Source organism: Aplidium turbinatum, chromosome 12 (genome assembly GCF_918807975.1).
Source record: "Aplidium turbinatum chromosome 12, kaAplTurb1.1, whole genome shotgun sequence".
Classification (NCBI taxonomy): domain Eukaryota; kingdom Metazoa; phylum Chordata; class Ascidiacea; order Aplousobranchia; family Polyclinidae; genus Aplidium; species Aplidium turbinatum.
In genome coordinates this window covers 8,694,367-8,720,315 of record NC_137483.1, presented here as the reverse complement: position 1 = coordinate 8,720,315, position 25,949 = coordinate 8,694,367, and the positions used below count along the sequence as shown (strand labels likewise).

At 37.7% G+C, this 25,949-nt stretch overlaps 1 protein-coding gene across 1 annotated transcript in view; it reads left to right on the top strand.

Moving 5' to 3' along the window:
* The window catches only part of LOC145781383 (serine/threonine-protein phosphatase 2A 56 kDa regulatory subunit gamma isoform-like), a 29,878-nt gene extending 10,112 nt beyond the window's left edge, over positions 1-19,766 (top strand). The window contains exons 3-16 of the mRNA XM_082593174.1: positions 754-919; positions 2,075-2,274; positions 7,160-7,270; positions 7,914-8,006; positions 8,504-8,634; positions 9,229-9,288; positions 9,511-9,619; positions 10,228-10,281; positions 10,812-10,982; positions 12,502-12,629; positions 13,138-13,239; positions 14,245-14,317; positions 15,374-15,529; positions 16,223-19,766. Of these exons, the coding sequence (XP_082449300.1) occupies positions 754-919; positions 2,075-2,274; positions 7,160-7,270; positions 7,914-8,006; positions 8,504-8,634; positions 9,229-9,288; positions 9,511-9,619; positions 10,228-10,281; positions 10,812-10,982; positions 12,502-12,629; positions 13,138-13,239; positions 14,245-14,317; positions 15,374-15,529; positions 16,223-16,357 (1,689 nt within the window). The 3' untranslated portion in view covers positions 16,358-19,766. The remainder of the gene's footprint in view (positions 1-753; positions 920-2,074; positions 2,275-7,159; positions 7,271-7,913; positions 8,007-8,503; positions 8,635-9,228; positions 9,289-9,510; positions 9,620-10,227; positions 10,282-10,811; positions 10,983-12,501; positions 12,630-13,137; positions 13,240-14,244; positions 14,318-15,373; positions 15,530-16,222) is intronic.
* Positions 19,767-25,949: the final 6,183 nt, after the last annotated feature.

The following is a 25,949-nucleotide window of genomic DNA, read 5'->3' as shown; positions in this document are numbered from 1 at the left end:
GAATGGGTTACTTATTGTTTACATAGCAGTTTTTATGTACGGTATATAGTGAAAATGAAGTCTTTACAACGTTCACATATTTTTGGCAGCAATGGCTATTTCTTCTATTGAAACTTGTCAGTGTTGTGTTACTACTCTACAACCATAGTACATTCAGTTATGTATTTTAACCAAGATTATTTAGACTGTTATTGTTCTTACTCTTGTGAAGGTTGCAAAAGTTTATTAATTTTCGATAAAATTAATAGAAAACATCAAATCAGCATATAGATTACTGAGTTTTGATCCTGTACTGTGCCAACACATAGCTCATAACATAATTTCTTCAATGTCACCAATTGTCATAAGTGCATCGCGAGTTTAGTAAATTCTTGTGTCGCTTTCAGACTTATGAAAGATTTGTTTCATTAGTAGACGCAATATACTAGAATTTCAGATAATTTTTTTAGGGATCAGCGACACCTACAAGAACACCGCAAGGGGTCTGCCAATACAAATAGGTTGAAAATCACTGGTCTATGCTTAGTTTTCTCCATATACCGTAGATTACCTGTTTCTTAGAAATCACTACTCTTTGGTATTGTCTTAAATAGAGCATTAAATGAGAAACATCCTCAATCATCAGGTGTCATGTCACAATATTCAAAATGTAGCAGATTTCAATCCACTCTGCTGTTCAAAATGTATATATTTCATTTGGTATTCCCTCAGCTATAGAAGCAAACATCACATTTTTGCAATCTTTCCTTCCAGAAGAAATCTGGAGCTCATCAAAACAATGCTGGCCCACCTGTCACTCAACTGAACAAGGTCAAATACCAGCCTGGTGTCCCACTGGTAAAGAAAGAGAAGAGACAGAGTTCGTCTAGGTTCAACATTACAAAAAATAGAGAGCTGGTAAAAATACCGGCCTTGAAAGGTAAGCTGGTCAATGGTCAATTGGTCATTCAATAATTTTGATCAAATTAAAAAAATTGGATATTTTAAAATAACATGTTTTGAACTGTTGTTGTGCACCAAATGACAGTGCTCACTAGTCACCAATCACCATGTTGATAAAAATGAACCCCAACACTTATATGTTTGCGTCAAGGGTTTTCAAAATATTGGGGGCCTTGGGCCACTCCTAAACATTAATATTTTTTTAAATACTTTACACACAGTGTTTTTGTATAAAATGGAAGCTTTTGGGAGGGTGACCCGTAAACATTTCAAAAGTCGACCATTTTGAACCACCCTACTGATGAAATGGTAATTTTGAGTTAGAAATCGTACAATCAGTTAATTTGAAACTATCGATGTTGCTTTGCAAAGAGAAAGCTATTATGTGCTGATTGTTCATGATTTTAAAAAAGACGACTGCTTTCTGCTGAAGAAAACGTCAGATCATGGCATGGTAATTTGCTGCTTATCCAGTTGTGATGGGTTAAGAAAATTATCTTTTCCATGGATCAGACACTTTAACGTTATTTTATGATGACTACAAAAAGTCACACACAAGTTTCATAATCACTATCAAATGGCAGCAAGAAACAAGTTATGAGAAACGTCCTCTCTATCAACAAACTGCTGCGCACTTGTCAAGAAGAAGCTTGATAACACGCGTCCAGCATTTAATTCTAGCGAGAATAAACAATTGGCTTCAAAGAATGGAAAGAGCTTATGACCGAGTCTACACTGAAATGACGGTTTTAATTTCATGTCTGTGAGGCACTGAGCCCCAAAGAAACGGCCCATCTTTTTGTGTTCTCATGTCTTATCATCAGCTGTAGAAACTGAAAGCTTTTAGTCGACTTTTATTGCTGAAGAATATGCTAGTCTATGGGTTACAAGCGTAATGAAGAAGACTCAATAGAAGAACAGCAAGAAAACTTGAAATAGCAAATTGAATTCCGAATTTCAAGCTTTATGTTGGTCTCTATGCCATCTTAATGTACGACCCTACGTTGGCATGTACTGCCACAATCATGGTGAAGGGGAAATTATTTGACTTTCTTTCAAATTTCTACCATGTCGATCATAAATAATTGACAGGCTTTTCACCATTTTATTATTCATCACCATCATCTTTCAGATGCCGCCCCGAACGACGTGGAAAGCTTGTTCGTCCGCAAGTTGCAGCAGTGTTGCGTTATTTTTGACTTCATTTCCGAGCCACTGAGTGACTTAAAATGGAAGGAAATAAAACGTGGCGGGCTGAATGAGATGGTTGAATACATCACCCACAACCGCGGGGTTATAACAGAGCCGGTATACCCAGAAGCTGTGCACATGGTGAGCCTAATATCAATGAAACGTGAAACTTAGTGAAATATTTAATCACATGTGATCCCAGCTATCAAATACGTCATTTTTCACCTTGTTGCAACGTCATCGTCTCTAGACGTTCAATTAACGTGAAAAAGGACGGATTAACGTATTTTCTGCCTGGCTAGGCCGCCACACGCTAGTTTTATTGATTTTTATGTACAACTAGTTGGTTAAGTTGCGCGCTAGACGAAAATGGCTTACTTTCCATGCCGATCTGCTGCCACGAATTGTGTGGATTCAAACAGTAGACGTGCTTGCTTGAATCGCAAAAGGAACAGGGCATGATTGTTATCTTTTTTAATGGCATTCGTGTCAACAACAATGTCCGATAGCAACGACTTGGTTGCGTGTCTGCAAAACAATATTTTGTGTTCTTGTCAATGCATTTTTCCAGCAATGTAGTTGGTAAGACATGCGCTGTACACTAACTGAACTACACAAGCTGTACATTACATGCAGTTCATATGCAACATTGTAAAATTGATAATAAGGTAATCACAATGCTATATTTCGTGACGATTGTGATTTACTTTCATGTTATAGTGTTGTTAATGTAAGTGTTAGTAAGCAATTGGTATAATTTTGTAATGAGAGGCTTCCTATCAAATGTGATGTTTACAAGTGCAAAATCTGTACGAAGTCAACTGCAGTAGGTTTCCTTTCAGTAATGCTTGAGGTGTTTTTTGTGATGAGGTTTCACTTATGAAACGTGTCTGCTGAAGTTGGTGGACAATTAGACACATACCAGGTTCAGATTTTGTCATTTAAATGTTCCAGGTCTAAGTGAAGTATTTGTGACAGTTTTTTCACACTTCTTTTTTGTATGAATTTAATACATCACTCTGTTCAAAGTATAATCCAATAATTGCACGTGTAATTGTAGCTGTTCCTTCTGGTACAATCAACTGGTTATTCGTTTCTGTTTTCTCTCTGATCAACTGGCAATTATTTCAACTGAAGGCAGCAATAGCTTAAGCCTAAGTCTTTCAGTCGCATGGCTTGATTTGCGTGCGTGGTTTGCAATATTATCGCCACAGCTAAACAGCTAGGCGGCATTTGGAAGCGGATATTTGTATTGTAATATTTTAGTTTTGCTTAACGTTTTTCACTGCTGGCGTGACATCACGGGTTTATGCAAGGCACGACGCATTAGACAAATGAAACTTTATTATTCCAACTATTAATAATTAGGACTGTGGACTGTGGTGTCTACTTGCGCTGGCGATGACTACATATACGAACTTAAAGACTCTATGCACGAAGTTTCTGTACTTATAAAACATCAAGCTTTCTCGACTGGGTTAACACCACTCGAGAAAGAGTGCACTTGCGTTTTGGGTGAAAACAAAATCAAAAGTGACTTCAATGTTACAGACCACCTAGCTGTCAACGGCGTTCATCTTCTAAGCCTGAGGCAGTGTCGACCTTTTGTGAATTCACAGTGCCGATCCTACCGATCACAAACGAGAAATAAGTAGGCTACTGTCAAATTATTAGCTGTGCATTGTTGGTGTGATCTACAGCACATTTGATTATAATCTCGGTTCGTTGACATACAGTAAAGAAAGTAACTTGCCGCCTGTGGCTACATTCAACCACCTTAACAAAAATAGTTAAGTACACATAAAAACACAAACTCAGACAACAAAAAACCTGCTTGATTTTCCCGCGTGGTAACAGTTGTCCTTTTTTAGCAACGTTGTACGTTGCTAGAAATTGAAAACATGTGTGAAGGACCCTCAGCATATTCATCTGGTTGTCACCAAAGAATCAGAGAAATTAACAACAAGAAAAAATTTGCAGCTACAGCTGGATGCTTTAAGAGTAAAGACAATAAATTGCTTTTCGAGGAGACAGATATACTAAATTGCTGGCAAGAATACGTACAAGATTTGTATGACGATGAAGAAAGACCCCTTTCTGTTTTTCAGAACCTCTGACTGGACCAACCATAACCAAAAGTGAAATTAGAAACGCAATAAGCAATGTCAAGAGTGACAAAGCTTTGGGGCCCGACAACATAGCAACCAAAGCTTTTGAAAATCTTGGTGTTGATCTTCTGTAAAACCTCGCTAACTCGATCCACAACAGCGGTGAAATTCCAGAAGAATTGCAACAATCAGTTTTTATTACTCTTTCTAAGAAACCAGGAACCAATGAATTTGAAAACTTTTGTACCATCAGCCTCATGAGTCATGTTATGAAAGTACTTTTACTCAAAACAAAACAAAAAATTCATTCTGAAATTTCGGAAGAACAGTATGGTTTTGTTCCAAATAAAGGAACGTGCAATGCAATATTTCTGCTCCAAACGATTGGTAAAAGAGCTATTGAAATGTAGGTCGATCCATGTCTCTGCTTTATTGGCTACAAAAAGGTTTTCGATCGAGTTAAACATGAACACTGAACAGCTTTGAGAAATGTGGCGTGAAATTAATCTCGACGACAAGGATTTGAGTGTCATACAAAACCTCTACTACCGATAGAATGCAAAGATACGCATATGAACAGCATATACATTACAAGCAAGGCAGGGTTGTGTTTTTTTCTCCCAAACTATTCAATTTGTACAGTGAACGTATCATGCGTTCCGTTGAATATCTCAAAGGAATTAAAATATGAGCTGTGAATATAAACAATACTAGATATGCAGATGACACTGTGCTAATTGCCACTTTAGAAGAAAAACTCCAATAACTAGTTACACCAATTCATAAAGAAAGCGAAAATTTTGACTTGATTATTAACACTAAAAAGACTGAAGGTATGGTCATTACCAAGAAAACAAACTGTGCTCTAACTTGCAATATATCGATTTCAAACAAACCAATTAAACAAGTCAACTCTAATAAACATCTTGGATCGTTCATTACGAATGATGGTATATGCAAAAGAGATTAAAACAAGAATTGCTCAATCGAAACAGGCTATCTAAAACACTGCATACATTCTTCGAAACAAAAATTTACAATTTACAATATGGTAGCGTGTGTTAACGTGGTATATCTTTCCTATTTTGCTGTATGGATGGATGTGAAACTTGAATGCTAAGCAAAGAAACTCAGAAATATTTAAACGCCGCTGAAATGTGGTTCTTTCAAAAAATGCAACGAATATCATATACGAGCCACAAAACAAATGAAGACGTACTAACTCAAACCAATCAAACCAGAACCCTCTTGAAAAACATCATCAAGCGACGAACAAGTTTTTTTTGGTTATGTCATGAGGAAAGAACAATTGGATCACACTGCTTTTTGTGGAAAGATCAAAGAAAAACTAGCTCGTGGAAAACAGCGTCTCACTTTTCTTAATAACCTCAAGGATCATCTTCACTTTCCAACCGCAACAATTCTCAATGCAGTTCAATACCGGGATAACCGAAAGGAGCAGTGCATGAGCATCTAAGCCTGGAACAGGCATGCTACGCAAAGAAGAATAAGAAGATGTTAAAACGATATAAAGAGCAAATTTTGCCCGCTTCATTTGCATTTCCATAAGTCCTGACCTGCGCATTCAAAAGTTTGAATGTCTTTCAGTCCGGTTCTGTCTCAAGTTCATTCAGTGTAATTTCATCAGCCTGAAGAGTCTTCAAACTTGCAGCACTGAAAGTTGTATGCAAATGTCAATCTACGGCAGCCTTTGCTGTATGTAACTTATGCAGTTAAATTTATTCATGCGTTGCAAGGCTATTCAACTCCTGCCATGAGTCAAATGTTGAAAGAGATGTAAAGATGCTGGTGAGGTATCTCACTTGACTAAGCATGAGCGACCCACTAAGATACAAGTTAACTTTCATGGTATCAACTGTTATATAACAAAAACAGTAGCGCAATTTACTTTGGTATCGTTCTCTAGGTCGTGAGTTTTGTACTGTGATAATCTCTTTGTTGCATTGAGCTTGGCATGTACAGTTTCTATTTAGAATTTCTGACTAAAACCTTCGATATTCCCATATATCAAACTAGTGGAATTTTGATATTTGAGTTGATACCTACTACCCAGCTACCAAAAGCTGCTCTTTAACGTTGTTTTAACGTCTAGTGACATTGCCAGCTGGGTGTTGGCCACCGCTCGCCTTGTGACCATGTTATAACAAGAGCTATGATCGATTTATCTCTTATAATGTTACGTCTACAAAGACTCTACATTTTCTACAATATGAAACTGATTTCTTTAAGCAAAAAAGCCTTTCCTCCAAGCGAATTATTTGCTTCGTAAAACCTCAAGTACCTCGTTTGAATGGTTCAGCAATCGCAGGAGATTGCTGTTGTATCATAAACAGACAAACAAAGTATTTTTGACGGGTTTAACATAATGCATTACACATAAAAAGTTTGTGCTTTTCAGTTCGAAATGTTGTTACAGTTATAGTGCATAGTCAGATTTATTTTATAATTTTCATTTCATGCATATTGCAGATTTGTAATTCCTGGTGAGAAACACAAAAACGTGTCGAAAATGTTGGAGTTTATTTTATTTTAATTGTCTTCTATTTTTTTTATGTGTAATACGTTAGATTAAACCCGTTAAGTTACTTTGTTCTGTCTGTCTATGGTTCAACAAAACAAACTCTCTACCAAAGCTCTATCATTGCTGTTGTATAGTAAAAAGTATCATTATAAGATTGTCTACTTTGGACATCGGAAATTAACATAACAAATTATGCATAATCAATTCGCCCTGGTCCAAGCTGTTCTTGGATTCAAACTGGTGCAGTTTCAGCAACTTGTGACAAGGCCAATTGAAATTTCTACTGCAAGCTTGATCTGATCACTGGTGCTGGTAGATTTTTCCCAATTTGTTTTATTGGAAACTAAAAAATTTCATTCGTAATGTTGCATTTCAGTTTGCAGTGAACACGTTCCGAGCCTTGCCTCCATTATCCAATCCAGCAGGAGCCGAATTTGATCCGGAGGAAGATGAACCTACCCTGGAGGCTTCATGGCCTCACATCCAGGTGAGGAAAGGGATCACGAAATCTAGCTGTGATCCTGCACAGTGCACGCTTCAACCACATTGTTAAATATTTGTTCTTTATGAATTTTTTATGATGTCGTATGCTCTGTGTCAAACGTAAACCAATAAGGCTTAACGCTTGCAGTGCAGTATAGTCAGTCACTAAGCAGCTATCCAAGTACATATGATACCCTTGTAAACGAAGGTGTTGAAAGATTACTTTTCGAAACACAGTTTGAGTCTAATAAGGTGTTTTGGAAACGTGTAGCAAGAAGGCATCATTCTGGTTGAATTTCGCTCTTTGGCAATTTCTAACTCAAACAGACATACTTGAAAATTCACTTTTGATTTAACCTTTGCAATGGATTCATTGTATTGTAGCGGGGTTTGTTCGTTTAACTCTGCTGACTGAATCCCTTGTTTGCGCAACGCAATTGTGAGTTTGTGAGACCACAACGCACTTAATCTGCCATATGCCGTTTCCGAATTGTTTTTAAAAGACATTTTGGTGTTAACAACATAAACCTCAACCAATCGTTTGGTTTATTAGTTGAAAAAGTTTTCGGTATGGTTTACTTATGACGATTACTGACTATGACGGTGTGATCCAAATAACCACAAACTGGTTTGTTCATCTTCTACAGTTGGTTTACGAGTTCTTTCTTCGGTTTTTGGAATCACCAGATTTTCAACCTCACATTGCAAAGAAATACATTGATCAAAAATTCGTGTTGGAGGTATGGTTAAACTTGTTCAAATTGGTGTGAAAGTACCGCAACGTTAATTATATAAATCGTTTTCAGCCACACCATGCGGTTGGGTAGTGGACTTCACCTATAAGGGACGATATTAACGTGGCTGCATTGCAGTCTTTTCCTCAACCCTGTATGGATTGCAGTTTATAATGAAGTTTAACTGAAGTTTAGTTTTGCTTTGAGTTTATATTCAGTCTATCCCATCTAATCGAACAGTTTGTCGATTTCCGAAATTCATTTTTCTGTACAATTTTTACGGAGTCACTTGCTTTGCACGTTCGGAGATTAACTTGGGCTGGTGAATGAACAAATACTCAAACTACAACACAGACTTGCTTCATTGAAGCAAGTTAGCTTCGATCTGATGTTGTCCAGTAAGCCGGGATTGACTCTGTAGGTTAATCTACGATCTACTTTAAAAGCTCGTTGATCACTTTCCAGTGATTGGGTCATCGCCTGACATTCTGTGTTTGTTTCAGCTCTTAAACTTATTCGACAGCGAAGATCCGAGAGAAAGAGATTTTCTCAAAACGACCCTGCATCGAATCTATGGAAAATTCTTGGGCTTGAGAGCACACATTCGTAAACACATAAACAACATATTTCACAAGTAGGTTTGCTCAGTTGTCAAACTCAAAGCTACTGTTGCTGGGGGATTGCTGTCAAAATACCGTTGTAGTAGCAGGAAAGAAACGTTTTATTGAACAGTTATAATCCGCCGAACAGGCAAAACCGTGATCGATAAATTTGTAGATTTAGAACCAAATGATCCAGCCTCTGTCAAAATATGTAACATATTTATCCGAAGCTAGAGAAGGCTTGATCGTTTCTTATGTGGCAAATGCGGTTTGTGAGTTAACGATTTAGTTGTAAACCTAAACGACACACAAAGCAAACTTGTTTTATGAGCTGCATGAATTGGAAACCGTTCGTAATATCATATCAAAGACGCTGTGCTTGGCAAGGCTCTACCAAGTATCTCAACTTTCTTTTTCAAAATCACTGCGATTCTTTAAAAAGCTCTGAACAATAATTGTATTTTATGTTAATCATTTTGTGTTTTTCTTTTATAATTCATAAATTTTTGTGCACACTTTCATAGGCGCTCTCGAGTGTAATTTTCCTCGTTGAAACAAAAGTAATAGTACGAGCAATGTGGCATGGACAGTGACTTCCCTATTAACGTTTTTCTGTGCAATTGAAGGTTTATCTTTGAGACGGAGCGCCATAACGGGATCGCAGAGCTGCTGGAGATACTTGGCAGGTATGTGGACAATAAACAGCCGTCGACTTAGAATCGTTCGTTTCAATTACCAGTGGTCCTTAGCTCGGTTGTTGCAAGTGTGACTAGCCTTGTTTATCACGTTTGGTTAATTGCTTAACTGGTATACTATTTATGACGTACTACAGTAGTATGGAATCCTTGTTAAAACAAAAGTCCGATGCCTCAGCATTTCGCAATTCACGTAAAAAATTTTTTTTTAAGCATCATCAATGGATTCGCCCTGCCCCTGAAAGAGGAGCACAAAGTGTTTTTAGTCCAAGTCTTAATTCCTTTGCACAAAGCCCGATCATTAACGGTGTACCATCCTCAAGTGAGTCAGTTGCATTGCTGTGCTTCAAATGTCTGTGGACATTGAATCGGTGTAAAAAATGACTGATTGTTCTGGCTGGATGGAAAGTGTGGCGTTGAGGAACAGTTCGCAGTCAACACCATTAACGATCGTCGTCTATCAAAAACAAAAGGTCCTAGTCTTAAGCCATCATGTCTTTTTGAGATGGTACAAGGATTGACAATCGGCCCAATGCGATAGTTAAATTCTAGAAGAATTCAATTTGCTAATTTTATATCTTTCACAAGCTTTAAACTTTTTTATCGCCCATCACCAGGCCAGCGAACGACCATACCTCGTTGATTTACGACTTCGGTTAGTTTTCAAAGTGATCTTACACTAGGACGCCATATCCCGAACATCTTTTGTATGAGTGATATCGATCCGTTGTGGTTGCCAGACAGCAAAATCCGTCATTTATAAATTGATGCAACGTCTGCAGTAGTTGAATGTAAAAATGGCGGATTTTGCTATTTGAGTTGGTACGATCAAGCGTTGCAGTTTCATCAGATTATCTTTTCATTGTTCGATTCATCCAGATCTCCCTGAACTGTCTTAAAGTAATTTAACGATCTTCTTTTCGCTTGCAGCTCGCTTATTGCGTGTTACAATTCCTTGAAAAGGATTCAACTTTAACAAAACCTGTAAGTCGTTTTTCTGAACTTCTATTTCAATAGATATCTTAGAATTTGAGCTCCTTCTATGTTCCCATTTTTGAATGAGCATTCGTAGAGTCTCAAGTCATGTTATAGCGCTAAAACATGTCACTGGAGAAACAAATTTCAATAAACACATACATATAACTTTTACTTTTTTGTTGCTCAAGGACATAATGCAATATAGGCATTTGTATAACTTCTCACGTCTTTCTATATTTCTTTTTTGTTAACGAATCGCAAACAGGCTGCTTGTTTTTACTTGTTGACAAAAAAATTCCGCTGTAGATTTGATGAAGTGGATTTGTTGGATCGCAATTCGCAGCTTACCTTAATTTTCTGACATGTATCATACTAACACTAACTTATAAAAACACTTACTGAAAGAACTTGTCAGTTATCAATAAACTTCCCAAGCTTTCTATTTTTCTGTGATGCAATGTTAAATCACTTGCGAAGAACGCTTGTTGCTTATTAGGTTTTAAACTTGCATATAAACATATTTTTTGCATTCAAAGGTCATTGATGGCTTGTTGAAGTTTTGGCCAAAAGTCCACAGTCCGAAGGAAGTGATGTTCATCAACGAGCTGGAGGAGATCCTGGATGTCATTGAGCCAGCGGAGTTTTCCAAGATCATGGTTCCACTGTTCAAGAAGTTGGCTCAATGCGTTTCAAGTCCACACTTTCAGGTCCTTTTCAATTTGTAAAAAAAGTTAATTCTATTTGCACGTTAACGATTTTTATGTCACTTGGTTAAAGATAAAAGATTCGGTTTCATTAAAAAAGTTCACAAATTTAGTTTGCGTGAGTCAAGGAATCTTACTGCCTCACAGCAGCCTTTTTTTACTTGTCACCGCTTTGTCGTAACACGGCTTGGTGTGGGAGGCCACAGTAGAAACTTGCGTCGTGCCATGTTCCTGTCAGCGTCATCGTTTATTTCCCGTTGTCTTACTTCCAAATCTTTAAAGAAATTCACAGCCCACTCGTTGATAAAACGGTTGGTTAACGTATGACCTTCAAAGCTCATTCTGTTGTAGAAATGTTTATTAGATATTGGATCTTGGCGATGAAGCCGATGCTTGGCACTAAATTATCACTGATGTGGTCGAAAATAAAGCAAACATATTCATTTCTGTGTCTTTGTCACTGTGTGTGTATGCTGCAGCACTACCTATATAGGCTTGGGTTTGAGAGCCTCGTTGAAGCAATATGGTGTGCGACTATCTGCTAACTGGCTGTAACCGGTTTGTTCTGGTTTTGTCATTTAAGTCACTATTGAGTCTGAAACAAAACCGCAAGAACTCGTATTGGACGTAGTTCAGTTCGGTAGGCGACAACAAGTTATCTTGAAATAGAAGAAAATTCCAACTCTTTCATTACTTCTGCCTGTGCTTACAGAAACTTTATTGTGTTGCATACTGAGTTTTTTCCTGAAGAAAAGTATACAAATTAGGATATTTTACACCAATATTTTTTATTTTTTAAATTTATTGGAACTGCTTTCTAATCACCTTTTTTCACGAAAAAAAGTTTATCTGTAGACCACCAAATCTACTTTTTGTCTTATGCAATCTGAGGCTGTTTGCGTAGTTAAGACATTAACATACATTATTTGAACGCCGCGTGTTTGTTTTATCAAGAATAGTTTTTCGGGATTTGTTTTTCATTTTTTGAAACGGTTTTTCGAATTAATTTTAAAGGTGTTGACTGAAGCAGCTTTTATTGAGTTGAACCGAAAGTTCATTTTGTATAAGAACTCCTTTCACTGCGCCAGGGTATATCCAGCATGCCTTTTTCTTTCGGGGATAAAAATTCTTCTTTTTTGTACTGTCGTCATCTGTTCATGCTTTAAACTGATCAGAGTTTAAACTTCGCGTAAACTTCCTGGCCGTGGGTGTTAAAACTTTAGACTTTACAGAATCACCATGCACTTACCCAGTCGGCCAAAATTGTCGCTTTGTACATCGTTTCAACGTCAGAACGATGCAGAACAGATATGCTGGCTGGGTCACCCCTCCAGCTATTGGAATAGACTTTTAAATTAATATCTCACTCTTTACAGCACCATTAGACAGCACCATTAGACAGCACCATTAGCTTGCAGGAGAATGCGAGGCTTAGCAAAATGCTACGCTGTGGACCAATTGGTTTTAGCTTGCTTTGTTTTGTGTGTCTGTGGTTAGTTTGTAATTGTCCAATTTTCTTCAGGTCGCTGAAAGAGCTTTGTATTACTGGAACAACGAATACATTATGAGCCTTGTCAGTGACAACACAGCCACCATCTTGCCTATTATATTTCCAGCTCTGTATAAAAACTCAAAAACCCACTGGAACAAGTGAGTGAATTCCATTTCAATGGCGAAGTGGTTTCAAGCGATTCTTTTTATACATTATTGCCTTAACCATATTTTTTCGTTATGCAAAAGTAGTTTTTGTGTGCAAGGGAACGCTAAGGTGCCAGGCATTGCAAATGCAGAGTTAAGATGCTCCCTGATAATCTTCGGCTGCTATTATCTATCTGTATTGTGGCGCTCATAAATATTTCAAATTACCGTATCTGTACAAGTTGGACATTGTAACCGAAACGGTGGTGGTGTGTTCACTTTTCACTGACGTCAAATCAATGTATTTAATACTTTTGAAAGTAAACTGAAGTAAATTTTAGTTTTACTTTTCCAAAGTCAATAATTGAGGTGAATCAGTTCAGTTTCATATTTTATTTTTGACCTTCAATGGGAAAAAATATCACTTGCCATAACATTGCAAGGGTCTAATAAAAGGTAGCAGTGACAAAATGCAAGCTTTAAAGTGTTGTCAATCCTCAACCGCTTCTTTTCTACCCAGGACCATCCATGGTCTCATCTACAACGCTCTCAAGATCTTCATGGAAATGAACCAAACCTTGTTCGATGAATGCACCCAACAGTACAAGCTGGACAAGCAAAAGTAATATATAAAATAAATCTTAAAAACAATGAAAACTATTAATACTACAAAAAGTGCTCAATGCCAAGCAAAAAGGCAAAGCAGAGCGAATTAAATCAAATATAGTTATTACTATCTGAAGCCTTTACAAATTGTTTCACTTAACGGATCATCAGAAGGTCTGAAAAACATGCAAAAAGTAATGAATCGATAATTCCTGAAAAGATATTAAATATTACAACTGTAATTTAATCTGCAAAAAAAACCTTTAAACCTGTAATTCCTGAAAAGATATTAAATATTATAACCAAAGTCGAAGCGAATAATATTATATAAAATAAATCTTAATGCTCGATTTCGATAAATTGGTGATAAGCGATTGTTTATATTTTGTAATGGTTGATTTGTCTTTTCAAGCTCCTACAATATGTATATAACACAAAATATTGAAACTAAAGGTTGTATGCATCAACAACGGATCGTTTAATCCGTCGATTAAGCTAGTTGTTGCAGTAATTAATTAAGGATCAGTTTGCGCAATGTGTATCTGTGGATCAGTAATCGGCGTTTTAATCTTAGTGCACAGAAAAATTAGTTTATGAATTAAGACGCATAATCGGCCGATTTACTTAATCGATGGATCATCTGCTGTTGGTGAATTCAATCCTAAAAGTTTCAAAGAAAAGGCCGTGCAAAAATGAGGGAAACTTTAGTTGACTGATAGACGTAGTGTTTGGTCAATGTTCGCTATTTTTTAGCATTCAAACAATCCATAAGCGCCATTTTACATCATGCTGAGATAACTTTATGCTGAGATAACTTTTCTCGCAACAAGTTCCTTCGTTTCGGTATAGGTAGGCACCTCTATAATAGCCACGAAAACAACTTACCGAAAAAAAAAACGTTCAAATCTCTGTTATTACCTCAGTCGAAGCAGTATCAGTTTTTTTGAAAAGTTGACTTTATGAGCCGAAAGAAAATTTCACTCCTGCAAATTGATTACGTAAAAATTACGTAATTTTTCAGGGAGACGCAAAAACTGAAGGACCGTGAAGAGTTTTGGACGAAACTCCAAAGTCTGGCTTTGAAGAGTCCCCTGGTAAGTAGGAAGTGCATTAAATAAGTTGCAAACAGAAACTAACTTATTTTGCTTTTCTCTATTTATTGCATACTACTACTATTGGTTTACTCAATGATAACAAGTATGAATAATTGAATATAGCCACATGTGGGAGTTTAAGTTAGCACGACTAACTATAGATCTTCAGTAGTTCTAATACAATAGTTTTAAATATAACCTAGCCTTTTTTCCATACCAACTACATTAGTTAATGCTTTTTTAAGAGTTACTGTTTGTAAGGTGATCGTTATGTAACCATGCTGGCAACCGGTATACGTTCCTACAAAGGTTTTCGATTACCCGGTTTTGAAAGAATTCCGGAAAACCGTGAAAAATTTAACCCAATACCAGGAAAAAAACAGGGTTTTTGAGGACAGTATTCTGAGTTGGTTACCTGCTTAGAACGTCCGTTTTCATGTCGGGAAATTGAGTTTCAACTATTCAATCGGGTAAAAATAAAACTATCCGTTTTGGAACTCAGCATAAGGTGGTGCGGAGAAATAAATGCAGTTTCGTTCAATTTGCGTTCTGTCTTTATTCTAGCAGTGAATCATTAAAAAAGCAGAAATAGCCAACACAGTAAGTACAATGTGGAAACTGGGCTGCACAGCGGCTTGCGTTTTTGCAGGCGGGCTGCTAATAGCCGTAAACCAACAACTTGTAAATACAAACACTAGGGCGTAGCATATCGAATCATCAAAACGAAAAATGCATTCTAGAACCTATCACCTTTTTGATTTCTGTGAACCAGCTGATCGCTTGTTCTCATCCTGGCTTTTTGCATAAAACAAACGGGAATTGTTACTCGAGAAAACGGGAAATCAAAAACTCACTAAATTCCCGAAATGTGGATCCCGGTTCTCAAATCCTGGTTCCCACTGAACAGTTCCCTATTCTCGTTTCAAATTTGCTTCGGCTTCCCGCGCCTTTGCTATGGTTTCCGACCGTGCTGATATGTCCCACACTGTAACTAACCTGATAGCAATTTGAACAAAATGTCAGTGTTGTGACATCATGCTTGCCTTTCTTGGTCAGGCGAAGGATTTCATGCGCAACCGGTCTCTTCCACAAAGTCTTCCGGAAGGAGGGGATGCCACCGCCATGCAGGTTGATCTTGGCCAGGATGACATGGAGACGGATAGCATTGATGCGGATCTGCAACCCGACCACGTCATAAAGGAAGCTGTGGAGGTGAGGCTGAGTCCGTTGTCAGTTGTATGGCCGAGTCACGACTTACCAGAACGATGTTCCAGAGGGCGACAGGTCGACACCCACCGAGAGCATGGCTTGTCATCTCTTTGCAAAATACTCAACATGTTTAAAAGTGTTTCTATGTAGATTGGCCTTTCATGACCTTATCATTTTGTGCCTTTTTGTTCACTTCATCCAAATCTAATTGTTTGGTCTGAACACATTCAACTATAATGAAGAAATGAGTTTTTAATCAAGAAATAAAAAGCCCAAATTGTCGATACTATTACTAAACTCATGTTCAGCAAACGTTTTGATGACTAAATTGTTTTCAATAGCACTGAACGTGAGGACAGCCTAGTATTCCAAAAGTTTGCTGAACATAAGTTTAGTGTTTACATTATAGGCTCTTTATTTGTTTTTAATTTGGTATTATCATAGTATCTTGAGTAATACTACTGTTTATTTGCATTATTACGATCATCATTAATTTTATTTAAAAGAACAACAGTCTTTTTTTTACTTTCTAATGATTGAATTTTTTACGCTTGACTTAAGACGCAGCAAGATTGCAAATAATTTCAAACGTCATGTTCCTTTCAAACCATCGCCCGTGTCGTTCGGCAACTTGTATTCCTGCCTTGCCAGCGCAGAGTCATAACATGAACTTAGCAGCTTTGCCTACTCACACAGGTCACCAAGAAAGGAAAGAGTGTTCCTCTTGTGAGACGCAAGTCCGAATTACCGCAGGATCTGTACACGAATAAGGCCCTTGCATCGCATAAACGACTTGAGGATCACTTGACTACCAGCTCAGAGGGTAGCTGAACATGATGAGCTGTGTTGTCTGACTAGCGGTATGAGGTGATGGGATTAATGACTAGACAATTTTCTAGCACTTGTTGTCTTGTGTTATGTCTTTGGACGGTTTAGGATCTTTTTTGGCTTGTATAGTGCCGTTCTTGAAGTTAATAAAGTACGTTAGTATAATGTTGAATAACGCTAATATAGCGTAATTTAAACTCTAGTGCTTCATCCGTGTAATTCCTTTAGTTTTTTTTTAATGGACTTGTTTTATTTTTATTTTTTTGAAAAAATTTCTTTGTTTCTAAGTAAATTTTACATTGAAAAAGTGTGTTACGACACATTTTCTTTGTTAACATTACACAATCTGTAAATACGTTTAGTTTGTCGCGGGAAAGATGGTTTGCAAATTTTTTGTTATGGACCCGTACGAATTATATTGAGTCAAAATATCGTCTAGCAATCAATCATCGTCTAAGTACGCTATAGTTCAAATTTCTTTGTCTTGTTTATGCCGAACCGCTAAACATCTGCTCGCCGTCGTGATCAGGGATTTGACCGAAATAGATTTTTTTCCCCCTTGAGAATCGAATTGAAAGTTGCTATTTTTGTCGACTATCCGACGAAACAAGCATTATATTAACACGAACCAAAAAAAAAAAAATTCGTTGAAATTCACGTCATATTTGTCATCGCAAACTGAGCGACGGCCTAACTGCTGTTGGTTCCGGACAGATTAACCCACGATGTGACAAAAGCTGGTCCATAAACTGGAACGGGTGCAGAATTGCCCGAGGTTAAATCAATTCCCCGGCCAGGAAATCAGTCAATTTTTACCAATGTAAAAAGTGACTGATTTGCTCACTAGGTCACAGATGCACCGAAATCTTGTGGTTTGATCGGCCTGGAGTGCTCAGTTTATCAACTTCATTCCTAGCTCTATTGTAATTGATCGGTCTCTTTGTTAAGGTGATGTTTAGAAAAAAAGCCATGAAAGTTGATTTTTCGATGTTGAATGGCACACGTATGCTGTTTTAGTGATGCCATTAATCTTATACCCTGACAGCAAAATATGCCCTTTTACATGGATTTAACGTCTGCGGACGTTAAATCAATGGAAAAATGACGGATTTTGCTGCCAGTGTAGTGGCGTCAGCATATCTCCTTCCAAATGTGTGCGTAATGTTGATGGAGTTAGACGACCAGTTTCACCGATTTCAACTTCTTCCACAACTTCATTCATCGTACCAGTGAAGCGAATGGATATGTTTACCACTGAGATACGATTTGAACTATCTTGCTTTTGTTCGGTTGTTTGTTTCTCAATAATCTGGTTGGCTGGTCATTGGTCAACAAAGTAGGCAATTGCCCATTGCCCAGTTGTCTATTCTTATGTTAGAGTTAGTTATTACGATTTTATTGTGAGACCTTAACGTCTTTTATGAATATAATAATTTGCAACAACTACCCAGACAGCAACATCAATCATTTTTATGTTCATAAACGTTGAATCAATGTAAAAATGACGGATTTTTTTCTGTCTAGGTATGCCTTGCATGATTATTGCCCCAACTTGCTCAATAAGTGTCTTTTTAATTATCCTGTAGCTAATTACACATATTCTGTGCTGTTTCATTGACCAGTTAATGGCATTAATTTTGGCGGGCTTTTTTTACAAACGAAAGTGCATTTGCCGCGTCTGTTTCCATAGTGATTTACGAAATAAAGACCGACAGTACGTACGTCATTTGTCACGAGAACTATTTGTTTTTGTTGATTCAGTTCAGCAAGGAGCAAGTCTATTTACTTTCTTTGTCTAGTTTTGCTTTGAACACGCAAACCATGTGCCACCTTTATGTTTCTGGTTTCTTCCACCTAGCAAAATCGGTTCATTTTACATTGATGCAACGTCTGTAAACGTTGGACCGTTGTAAAAAGGACCGAATTTTGCTAAACTGCATAATTTTCTTGTCGTTTTGTAAGCAGACGTGATTATTTCGTAAATACATGATCTAAAAAACATTTTTGACGTGAATGTTTGAAAGCTTTCGCGCAGAGGTAGTTTATATATGTGATTTTGCTACAGCGTCTTTTATTTTCTATCGAGCTATTTCTGTATTGTAACGTAAATATAATTCTTGCAACATGTTTTATTGTTACCGGTCGCATCCGATTTCTAATTTGATCCGAAATGACAAAACCTCATGGATTTGTGTTGATTGCGAGCTTGAAGACGGTTGACATGAATGCTTCTATTTATTTTTTATCTTCACGCGTCAATACTGTTCCAGACAGTAAACCAGTCCTTTTTTACTTTGATTCAACGTCTGCAGACGTTGAATCAATGTAAAAAAAGACTGGTTTACTGTGAGAAAGTTTCATCGTTTGCATTAGTAAAACTCTTGTCGGTGTTCAACTTTGCAAGACCGACAATTTTTTTATCAAAATAGACAAATGTGTTTTTGTTGCGTCCAGCCTGACAAGAAACGGGAAAAAAAAATGTTTTCTCAAAAAATTGCACCGTTTTTGAGGAATCGCAGAATTCAAGTGTTTCACTTCATGTAAAAGGGTGGCCGAAAAAAACAGTCCATAGAAATATTAATAGGTTTCTTAGATTTTTAATTTTTTGGGTTGTCACCTATTTTCGTTTACATCGTTATTGTCTGTATGGCATCTTTCCGTTTTTTTTTTGCATCTTTTCAACAATAAAATGATGTTAAACCTATATTAAAATGATAGATTCGGTGTTTACAGAGCTACAAATTGTCAACCACCAACGAACGAGGTTCAATAAACCAAGCAGAAGTTTTCCAAGCAGTGCTTCGTTTCTTAAATAGACAAAAGTAGTTGTTTCATCTCCCAAGAGTTGTCGTTCCGTTTAGGAATGAAAAATGGCGGATTTTCTCATATGAGATGTTCTCATGTATTGCTATTTGCGTACAGTTTTTATTCTCCATTTCTTTGTTTTATCTTGTAGTGAGTGCTTGTATAAATAATTACTCTTTTCGTTGAATCTATTCTGCTATTTGAAGAGTTGATAACTGGTTAGGCCACGATTTAAATTGCATCGATTTTACATTATTTAATGTTTGCTATATGTGGTTTGTCTAAAATGCGCAGATAAATATGATTGTCTGTTGAAATGTGTTTTGCAAAACAACAAGCCACAGGTGTGAGCTCCGAAAATCAGGTAACCAACTAGCGGCCGTGCAACAGATTGGCGCAGTGAAGTAGTTTAAGCCAGACCGTAGCTAGGTCCTCACGTCAGGAGGCAATAAATAAGAAAACGTAACTATCGATTAAGAAGTGATATAATTAAACACACAGATCAAGTTTCTAAGGCGTGAAAACAATTTCACGCCAACCACAGTCTTGAGGTGTAGTTGAAGACGGGTTGGGTCTCGAGACCTGGTTTCGAAGTCGACGCTTGTTTGAAGCAATTGCCTCCTGAATGTAGCAGACTTTGTAGATCGTGAAATTTTTATGCTTTGAATGAACTTTGGGCTGGCGTTTTTGTGCTCGGTCTTTGGAATGATGCAACAGTTTGCAAAACCAAAACGCATTAAAGTGCCCCTGACAGGTGGGATCCAAGTATAGTAACTTTTTAAAGCATTTCCTAGCGCAGAATTACACTTAGCGATCTTTTTAATCTTAACCTCGTAGCTCGACTGGTTAGGGCGTAATTTAATCAAACGACTGCTCCGCAGCGCCACCACAGGCGAAACTCCATATTTCACTGCTCTGGGACGACTTTGGTGGTATTACGTCATCCTACGTGGACGTCGTTAGCAACGGATGAAACAAACGCTTCCTAGATGTAATTGGTGGATCACAGTTTGGTCGGAGTTGGTACAAGCGGTTGCTTTTTTCGAAGATTTATTCTTTTTTGCAGTTTAATAAAACTGTACTGGATACGTTCCTACAAATCCTAAAATATACTTTAAGTGAAAAATGAAGAAATCGTACGAATCATCATTCATATTTAATTCATCATCACTATTCAAAAATAAATAAAAGTTCTCTCTCTCATAATGTGCCTTCAGTTGGCCATTGAAATCCTGTGTAACGGCCATCTGGATCTGGAAAATTGTTTCGGATTCGCCAAACAATGCATGACGGCATCACAATCCGATTGTTGCTTCCGAGAGCATCACCTTGTAGTATACACTCCAACACATGCCTGTAGGCATTTTTACTTTAGTGGTATTAACAAAATCATCTTCAGTGAAGTGAACATATACGACTAGTTTTGTACGGCCCATCCCACTTTCGAACACTTGAAGAAAACTTTGATCATTTTCTTTTCAGTAGGCTACCTTGTTTTGTGGGAAAAGAAAGCACACGGTCTTTGTCACTGACAATGTCACATAAACAGCAATTTGTAGGCATTGCCTCAACCATAAATCAAAGGTGCTGTTTGTGAAATACTGTTGTTACACTGCAAATGGCTATAGCCAGATTAGGACAAATAAAAAGGTATGAAAATTGTAGCCCTATGAAACTGCAATTTCAATTGAATTGAGATGTTGTTTGATAAAAGTAAACTCAACCTATTTGATCGAAACCTGATAATAATAATAAGTTCACTTTTTCATTTCGGTAATTCTTAATTTGCGCATGCTTTAGATCAACAGAGCCCCACACATTCACGTTTTGCAGTAGCCGTACGATACTTTACAAAGTCATCACAGAGAAAGAATGTATCCTTCCCGCTTACTGTGACGTCACAGCGGTGTTGCCGTTTTTATTTTCGCAATTGAATGAGTGCCAGATTCGCCCATGTCAACGAAAGTTTGCAAGCGTGTAACTTAGTAGCCTGTTGATATTTTTTACGATTTGCTGGTCAGAAAAGTTTGTTAGTGTCATCTTTTTGGTATCTTAGGTAGCCTAAATTTAGCGAATTTATTTTCCTGTCAGAGGCACTTTAAGTAAAATCAGTTAGTATGTAACCAGGACTAATGTAGGCTATGCGTGACAACAGGTTGAGCACTGAGCAGCCTACAAACAAATGTCTTTTTCCGTAAGCAGACTCTGCAAGTTTAGCCAAATTTATCGACTCTCCGTCAAGTTTGGCAGCCGCTTACAACAAGCAAAAGTTTTTGCGTTGCCGCGTTAAATAGCGGTTCCTCTGCCTTCCATGCAAGTATCCGGTGTAAGAAAGTCGTCTGTCATTGCATTTCTTGGATATTTCCTGATTCTACGTGCGGAAGGAAGGGAATTGCTCATTAACTGGCTTGCTTCTTTCGTGCGTTGGAGATTCGTCGTGGATTCTGATCGATGTGGCGCCTGAGTTTGTGGAAGCCATGTTTCTTTTCCTGTTCTGCTGCAACAACTATGTGAATACTTCATCCCCAGTCGACTTGTAGCGCTTGGATGAGCAACGCTTCTAGATAGGTTTGTTGAATCCGCTATAGCGAAGTCCCGCCCACCCACCGAATGATAAAGAGTTTGCAGAAGCATGTTGGTTGATTGACTTCTCTGACTTTCTTCTGGTGTTGCTGTGGCCTCGACACGATTCTTGCAGGCTTTATTAAGGTTGTTGTTTGTTTCTTCATAATTATTTCTTGTAGTTAATCCAGATTGCTTGAAGAGGGAACCAGATCTTGGATAAATGTCCAAACGTCTGTTGTTTCGCTTCATAAGCTTTCGTGACCTGTCAATGGTTGAATGTCTCTTCCAAATATCTTTTGGGAGATGATTTGATGCGGAAGGTTCAGTAGATGATCCTTGTTTCAACGACATGTTACGAGCCCTCGTTGAAGGTGATGCATTGAAATCCGTCTGTGAAAACTGAACCATATTTCGAACATTCTTCAGAAGACGTTGCGGGATACCTGCGAAAAAAAAACAAAAAACTTTGAGTTTAAGTCTTAAGTTTAAGAGTTTAAGTTTTAAGTCTAGAATAATATCAACCTGCTGGTAACTAAACGTAAAATATCCTCACATTTCTCAAAACTTTCCACAGTAAGCTAATCCTACTGCGAAAAAAAACATCAAAATTACCAAAAAAGAAGTTATTGGAGCTATAGTAGGCTACAGAAGTTTAGGCCTAATCATCATTTTGAATAGCCTACACAATGCTGCTTAGCCCATTAATCTCACCGCTGTAATTCTTTTTAGATGCAGTGTTATCTTTGACCTTCAAAGAAGTTGACACTACAGTGTCTTGAATGCCACCCTGTGCATCTGTTATCTTGTTAAATGCAGCCATTGGGCAAGTTTGGAAGGAAAATGGTGTTAGGTGGCATTGGCATTCGTGGTCGGCGGCTTCTGGTGGTGGATGACATTTTGAAGACATCGATTTTTTCATTGAAACTTTAGATGGCGTTTTATCGAACGGATAAGATAAATCTTTAAAGCACAAAAATACATTAGGCTGTGGCACTAAGCAGCACTTGATTAATTGTGTTTTAATAGTCGTGAATCGGCTATAGGTTAGTTTAACCTGAATGATGAAAAAGATTAACTCCTCAACTTATTATGTAGCTCGCAGTGAGCACATCGTATGTTATAAGCTCAAGGGGTTATATGTCCAAAAGTGTAAAGATGATAGGATATTTGAGAAGAAAATTAACTGCATTTTTGTGGCACACCGTTCCGGCCTTCTCAGTGAAGTGGGTAGGCTACACGTTCACTTCGCCCTGTCTGCTGTCACCTCTCGATTGATTGCTAAAATCTCTTGATTTTATACACTGAAAAAGCTTCTTCAAAAGCGCAATACTGACAATTTTACTTTTTATATTTGCTTCCAGTTTTCTGTAGTATTGCATCGCCAATAACCTTCTCCTCTAGCCTATGCTGTCACAATAAACATAAAATAAAAATTTTGATTCTTTTAAAATGTTGTTTTTATGACACCGTCTTCAAATTCAATTGCCTGGCCCTGACACAGGTAGCAAGCCAAACGCAAAACTTTTCCAGTCTTTTCTTTTGAAGGGAAGCTGCAGAAGATGTTATGTGTTCAATTCAATCCATGTTTTAAGTAGCCTATAGCTCTTTTTGTGTTTGAGTTTGTAGTCTTCGTCTTCTTTTTTTTACAATCTCCACTTAAATTGCTATGATCTTATTATTGATAGGCCTATCTATAGCCTGATATGTCTAAAACGTTTTAATTGTTTTGTTGTTTTATTCTATACCACTGGCAACCTCCCATTTCCTGCAGGCATCCTGCCTGATAAACTTTCTGGAAAAAAACATCCTGTCCCTTTTTTGTCGCAGCATCAATTTCAATCACATGCTTCATTCCAGGCTTTATGAGTCTGCGAGCAAGCAACCTCGACAATTTAAATTAGGACGCACAACTCTTGATGAAAACTGCTGAAGATAAATCCATGAGTGCACATAACTGACCCCTAATGAAGCATGGAGTGAGAAAGAACTCCACACGACTTCAAAGCTTCATTTTTGACGTTGGCCTTTTTCCTAACTGGAATGCTGTTGCCAAGAAAAGTCTGGGTGTAGCTCAACCATCTAGGCACTGGTGTCGGATTTTTCCGCTCAAGCACGGCTCCAGGGATGGTACCACTCGCAATTTATGAGTGCGGCAGGGAGGAGCAAAGTGCAACATGCAAATGACACACTCAACTGTGCCATCGCCCATCGTCCCTACCTCTAGTGGAGGGTTGGAGGCATTGAAGTGCTAAGTTTCTCTGTTGTCATATTTTTGTATTTCAGTTTTGTAATCAAGTCCTGACCAGTCTTTATAATATCATTAGTCCAAATTCTTGGTGGTCTGCCCATATTTTGTTTTCAATTCAATTTTCTTTCTAGTTGTCTTTGTATAGAAATCTCTGATAAAAGAATTATTGCGAATCATATGGCCAAAGTATTTCAATTTTCTTGTTTTAATTGTGTGTACAATTTTTGTGTTGGTTTGCATCAGAGGGTTTGCATTCTAAATAGTAGCCTACATCTTTGTTTGTAATTTTATCTTTCCATGAAATTTTAAGCATTCTTCTATCCTCTATGTGGCGCCAAATGGACAGTTGTTCTGGAAGTGCGATTCTCAAATGCGAAGTGCTCGTATAATCATCTCTTCATTTGTTTTTTCTCTTGCAGAGAGGTGTTATTTATTCACTGCGCTTTCTGAGCGGATTGATTACTAGAATTGTAAAATCTTCTAAACAGTCTCATGGTTGTCTGGCACGGAGGCTATGCCATTGGCTTAGCCTATGTTGTGTTTTCGATATGATTCACTGCTATTGTTCAGCTGTTGGAGATTAGAGAAACTACATAGACTATAGGCATTGCAATTTAGTCTACAGTAAACTTTACAAAGAGCAAATCTTTTGTAGTGAAACATTACCGTAGGCTACGAGAGGCAGAGTAGCATCTATAAAACAAACATCGTGGTCTCTGTGGTGATTAAATGTTAACAGTAAAACAACATTGCGAATAGCGACTGCTTACCGTTAACATTGACGTAGAAACTATCGCTTATTCCTTCTAACGGACTAGTCTTTGGCGCAGTGTCATCCATTAATTCAGTGGGGACTTTTATAACCTTTGTAACTCTTGAAGTGAGTTTTGCTCGGTTGAGCTTGTCACAATCGTACACTTGTTGACTTGAAGCTAACTTGTCTGGTTTATCTCTCTTCAAGGTCATTTCGTTAAACCCACTGTCTGATTGGGGAAGGGGAGAATGATGTTGTGAAAACTCCTGCGATCTGAATAAACAGAAAGGCCTAATAGTGGCGTCATTTCAAACCACATTTGATATTTTGTCATAAAACATTTGGAAAACGTGCGTAGTCGAAGGCATAAAAGAACTGAAGTCCAGTTTAGCAGTTATTTTCGGTTAATAGGTTATTTCGATGTTATAGCCTAGCCCTATAACAATAATATACCGGACAAAGCATTGCTGAGCCGAAACCAATCGAATACAGTCAACTGGGTTTACAAAAAGATTCCAGCAGTGAACCTTTTGTTTTATTGGCCAACCGAACTTACAAAATAAACCTGACTGAAATGTTTGCGATAGGCTACTGATTTGATCATCGAAAAAGAACAATTATTCAGATAGGCCTAGTCCATGCGTAGCTCATGTGATCAATTGTGTTATTTATTTACAACATAGCCTACCACTGGTTTGTTCGTATTTTCTTTTTCCACGCAACACGCAAAATATTAGACAAGACATTAAACGGTTCGATACTGTACTTAAGTATGAGGGCAAAGTTTTTGAAGTGTAGAAAAGAAAAGTACAACATAATATTTTACCGACTGTTTGCAAAGAACAATTTCGTTCACAATCTTGCATACAGTAGGCTCTCTCACTCGACACAACAGCTTGGATGTTCGAGCTTCAGGCTACAGTGTAAATAATTTAAACACCCGGAAAATGGTCTATAGCGCAGCCGTAGGCTACGTGAGTACAGGCAGGTAGGTAATAGGCTACACTGTTTCCCAGGTTTTATTCCAGTTGTGTTTTAAATTATTCAAACATCCAAATAGGCTACAAAGGGAAAAGTTATAGCGGGAGAAAGTTGTTTACTAACTCACACAACCAAGCCGCTGATTCTTACCGAAGCCTTTCTAGAAGAAGCATAGGCTAAGAAATACATCGCTATAGGACCCTATAGAATATAAAACCTACTATTAACCTTTTTCATAACCT